Genomic DNA, 4,828 nt, shown 5'->3' with positions numbered 1-4,828 from the left:
AGCTCAGACACATCTTGCTCGAGTCTTTACTCTTTCCCAGAAGTCATGTATGGAGAACTAGCAAGAATGATATCAAATCCACCTGGTTCTTACATCTTAGTCAATGTATCTCTTCCATTTTTCAACTGTGCCCGGGTCAAATCCATGTACCTTAGCTAAACCGGGCATCTTTTACAGGTTCTTCTAACTCCCCATGTCGGTCATACCATATTCTCAAAATTCGCCTTTTTAAAGCGTCAAAAGGAGATGCCATGACTCAAATACTAACGAGAAGGTGCGGCGAAAATAGAAATCTAAGGACATTCAATAGCTTTAACAGAGCGCAGAAAGCAGATGACAATATTATACCCTTACCGGGGCATAATATCCGGTGTCAGGGGTTCCATCAAGATTCAATGTGTGAGCCAATGCCATTGTGAATTTCTCACCAACGGCCATCGGATATATCTCTGTGTTGATATCTAAGTGCATGAACATTTCCAAGTTGTGACTCCTTGCTTCAATGCGTGTAACTGTTACACAACACAAAAAACACGCCATAGATGCAAGAATGTAGTCAATAACAGAAGAGCATTTTAAGACTAGAGATGGGGTCGAGCCTAAAGGAAGAGACTTTCCCAACTATGAAACAAGTAAGAATCGTAATTCCCATATTCCTAAACCAGTGAAGCCAAAATTCTATCGTTCTAAGCAATCAAGCACTAGCGAGTAGCGACCATAGCAAATACACCCTGAAGCCGAAGACGAACAAAACCTAATATACAATAATTATCTACATCATTTTTACAAAGTATACACTTTGCTTGCTCAGATCATACCGCTATTCATGATTTTGTATAAATAATTCTATGAAGACCTGCTTCAGATAAGATGATGATTCAAGTTTTTCACAGTGTACTCTGAATCAGAATGAAAAGGGACATCTTTTACCATTGAAACCAAAGCCACACCGAAGATTCACGAGGAACAATGTACAAATTAACCATGAATAACATCTAATTAGAAGTAACAAGCAATTAAAAGCTTAAAGGGTATACCTTTATCAAACTTTTTGCCATCAGGGTCCAGCTTATCCACCACGAAAATGTCCTCGAACAGAATAATATTATTCGCCATCTGCAGTGTATGCCCGAGAAATCAAAGTATGAAAACTGAAGAAGTCCGTATCATGAAATTGAGGCGTAGACTGGATTGAAATCTGAATCCTTTTCTTTGACTTTGTAGAAAAGAACGAATACCAAAATAGACCCAACAAAAATTTAGGAAAATCTGGCAATACCCAAAAGAAAAAGCCCCCGAAAGAGTTCGAAGAAGAAGAAGAAGAAGAAGGAGAAGGAGAAGGAGAAGCTCACCTGCTCTGATGGCGCACGGCGGAGAGAGAGAGAGAGAGGGGCGAGAGAGCTAACCTTTTCTTTTTCAGTCTAAATATAATAATAATGTTAGAGGGTTTTGGGTGAATCGGAACATCATGCCGTTTCGTAGTTTCCCTTGTGAACTCCGTGACGTTTGTCTATTTCTGTGGACGGATTTATCCGTAACGAATATGTGAGGGAAGGAAAGCGAGAGAGGGGGGAAATTAGCAACCAAATGAGCGAGAACGTACAAACAAGAGATTTCGTTATCCACTGAACTCATCATCCATCGCAGCAGCAAGATCGTAAATTTTCTCGGGAAACAAACAGAAAAATGGCTGCTTGCTCTACGTCCCTTCTTCTACCATCAGGTAACACCTTCAACTCCTGCTTTAACTTTGATTTTTCTGGGTTTTGTTCTTCTTCTGGAATGAAGTCTTTTTCGTCTGCCTTTACCAAAAAAAAAAAAGTCTTTTTCGTCTGAGCAAATGAATTCTGGGTTTTTATCTGTTCACTTCAATTGATGAGTTACTGGGTTTTGATTACCCGAAATCGACATGGATTTGGCGAAACCCACAATTTTGTCGGCTTAAATAATCAAATTTTGGGGTTCTGAATGAGTGAAGGAACAATCCCATCCTTGGTTGCATTTAGAATCTTTGTCTTGTTCTTGGATTAATAGGAATCAGCTGGGTTAATCTCGTTGTCGCGATGCATTTAGGTTCCGTAACTGGAAAGGGATTCAAAGTAAAGCATCAGAGTGAAGCAAGAGGCACAGCCACGAGGCTTAGAATCAGAGCTTCAGGAACAAGAGAGAAAATTCGCGAAACGAATCTCCCCAGCCGTAGGGAAGTAATCCAATTGGTCATCGGTGCTTCTGCATTGTCTATCAGCTCTCTCGTAGCCAATGCGGCGGGATTGCCTCCAGAAGAAAAGCCGAGACTTTGCGACGATACGTGCGAGAAAGAGCTTGAAAATGTATGGTGAGATCACATAACACCTTTTTTCTTTTGGATTGGATCATTCTAACTCATGGATTATATGACATTCCCAACCACTGGATTTCTGCTCTTTGATTCAAGGTTCCGATGGTAACTACAGAATCGGGGCTTCAGTATAAGGATATCAAAGTCGGTGCAGGTCCTAGTCCTCCGGTTGGTTTTCAGGTAAGGAAGGAAATGTATCATCTATCAAGAAGTATCATCCCGGTTTTAGTTTTCGTTCAAGTTTGATTCTTGTTCGGATATGTTGTGGATTCTTGCACAAAATCCACTTCCTTGCCTCCGACGTTGATCTTGCATACTCAAAAAAACATGGCAGGTAGCCGCAAATTATGTGGCTATGGTTCCATCAGGGCAGATTTTCGACAGGTGAGATTCCCGATCCATCCCTTCTTCATCGATGATATATCCAAGAATCAGAAGCGGAACGTACTGAGGGCAAATCGTGATTTTCTCTCTGCAGTTCACTAGAGAAAGGGCGACCGTATCTATTTCGTGTTGGGTCTGGCCAGGTGATTTCCATATATTCCACACTTGGAGTTACGTAGACAAGAGTAAGAAACATAGACAGATACTTCATGAATAATGTCTGAAAAGAACAGGTGATTAAAGGGCTTGACGAGGGGATCCTGAGCATGAAAATCGGCGGCAAACGCAGACTCTACATCCCTGGCCCTGTAAGTCCTCTCGTCGATCCACAAAGATCCATAGCCCCGAAATCATGTTTTTCGTTATTGTCTGGACAAGAAAACTAACAGAAGAGAGAAGCTTGTTCTTGTCAGTTGGCGTTCCCGAAAGGTCTGACCTCGGCTCCAGGGAGGCCGAGGGTTCCCCCGAGCAGTCCCGTGGTATTCGACGTTAGCTTAGAGTACATTCCTGGCCTCGAGGCTGATGAGGAGTAAAAACTCTGAGCCGGAATCTCTGTTCTGTAATGATCTTCAACCATATCTTATGTTTTGCATTTGTTGGTATGAGGGCTTCCCCTTTGTTTGTGATGGCAGAATTATTGATTTTGATACTGAAAAGCCCCTTGAGCGCGTATATGAGCTGAGCTCAAGCTTCGCGAGAGATCTCTAATGGCGACGAGAAACCAATAATTGCTTAGTTCTGGTTACAGACTCCCAGGCAAAAAGCATAACGTGATAACCGTCTTTCGAAACCTTCTGATTGCGTTGGATCCGAAAGTCAAGTTCTCCGAACCTTCTCTCTGAGTCAGCAGTTCAGGCAGGTTCCACATCAATTTACTATGGCATTAAAAAGCGACACGTAGAATCTTGGTTAAACCGCTCCAAGGTCGTCGATTCTCTCGAGAAACAAGCTTTGGTTTCTCAATATTTGGGGTTATTGATCATTTTAAGACAATGTTATGGGGTTAGGTTATATTGATCATTGGCATTTTGGTCTTTTTTTGTTGGGTAAAGTTTTGCTCAGGTAGGTTCGAACTCCGAACTCCGGTGAGAACTTTGTCCATTCTGCCACCCTATTGGTCATTATTATCTCCTTGAATAGTTGTGTCATTAATCACTACAAATAGTGATATGTATAGTCTCCTCATCCTTTCTCCAAAAGATTTGCAACTCAACAACAGGACACCAGAACATGGAAGAGAAGGAAAAAAACATGCTTGATTATTTTTTACAAACAAAAATTATTTAACTTATTTTTTTTTTTTCCAATTTTCGATCATCCGTGATTTTGTTTTTGTGGACCGTATTATTCCGAGCATTAACCCGAATTCAAGATTATATTTTTGTTACAAAATTACCCAAGACCCACCATTGAATGCATAATAGGTTTGGTGGGTGAACATGGGCTTAGTAGTCGATACTGTATTTCGCAAATATTAAAAGAAAAAGATAGAGAAATATCGGATTGATTTTCTCTATATTTTACTCTCTCTCAAATTCAAAAAACATGAAATTATATTTATATACACATACTTTACTCTCTAATCACACTTAATTCTTATAATATACTCTAATGCTGTACATCATTAAACATATATCCAGCGTAAAATGGCAAACCTAAAATGAAATGGATTGAATGTAATATTATTATTTTATCAACGTATGGATAAAGTCAAACGATTCCCTCGCGCGTCCTCTATTCGCTGTGAAACGTCCGAACGAGATCACATACGGTTTTATGGTCATTGGTGAATTTTTAGAGCGGAACACGAAAAAACACAAGAGAGATGCCATTATTATTATTATTTTTTATATAAGATTTGCCTCCAATGGGATTTGAACCTAGGTTGGATCACTTAGAGATGCCATTATTTATTACAGGGAAACGTTACAGGAAGGTGGAAACCAAGAGGAGACATGCCCCTTTGGTCGTTAATTATTATTACATTAGACGAGGACTACACGAGACACATACGTGACATGGGCATCTGCTTCATCAACCATGCTTATATATATAAGTAGATTAAGCGTCGCTGGATTTCATTTGAATGGAAGCCCCTGGTTTGTC

General features: G+C 40.2%; 2 protein-coding genes across 2 annotated transcripts in view; one reads left to right on the top strand and one right to left on the bottom strand.

The window, feature by feature from the left end:
• Positions 1-1,417, bottom strand: part of LOC104803962 (DNA-directed RNA polymerases II, IV and V subunit 8B) — a 2,097-nt gene extending 680 nt beyond the window's left edge. Inside the window, exons 1-3 of the mRNA XM_010528081.1 lie at positions 1,353-1,417; positions 1,038-1,116; positions 355-512 (exon numbers count right to left, since the gene is read on the bottom strand). Of these exons, the coding sequence (XP_010526383.1) occupies positions 355-512; positions 1,038-1,116 (237 nt within the window). The 5' untranslated portion in view covers positions 1,353-1,417. The remainder of the gene's footprint in view (positions 1-354; positions 513-1,037; positions 1,117-1,352) is intronic.
• Positions 1,418-1,555: 138 nt separating this feature from the next.
• LOC104803948 (peptidyl-prolyl cis-trans isomerase FKBP16-3, chloroplastic) lies at positions 1,556-3,327 on the top strand. Its single transcript, XM_010528060.1, has 7 exons — positions 1,556-1,723; positions 2,074-2,330; positions 2,435-2,518; positions 2,673-2,722; positions 2,817-2,865; positions 2,956-3,030; positions 3,136-3,327. The coding sequence occupies exons 1-7, from the start codon at positions 1,687-1,689 to the stop codon at positions 3,253-3,255; spliced, it is 672 nt and encodes a 223-aa protein (XP_010526362.1). The 5' UTR covers positions 1,556-1,686; the 3' UTR covers positions 3,256-3,327.
• The last annotated feature ends 1,501 nt before the right edge of the window (positions 3,328-4,828 follow it).

This window comes from Tarenaya hassleriana, unplaced genomic scaffold (genome assembly GCF_000463585.1).
Source record: "Tarenaya hassleriana unplaced genomic scaffold, ASM46358v1 Cleome10, whole genome shotgun sequence".
In the NCBI taxonomy this organism is placed as follows: domain Eukaryota; kingdom Viridiplantae; phylum Streptophyta; class Magnoliopsida; order Brassicales; family Cleomaceae; genus Tarenaya; species Tarenaya hassleriana.
This window is presented reverse-complemented; position numbering and strand designations above follow the sequence as displayed.

Excerpts from the sequence above, each read along its gene's own strand:
- LOC104803948 (XM_010528060.1), top strand. The coding sequence starts at position 1,687 with ATGGCTGCTTGCTCTACGTCCCTTCTTCTACCATCAG. Across the intron at positions 2,519-2,672 it reads GTCCTCCGGTTGGTTTTCAG|GTAGCCGCAAATTATGTGGC; the intron begins GTAAGGAAGGAA and ends AAAACATGGCAG. Across the intron at positions 2,866-2,955 it reads TTCGTGTTGGGTCTGGCCAG|GTGATTAAAGGGCTTGACGA; the intron begins GTGATTTCCATA and ends TGAAAAGAACAG.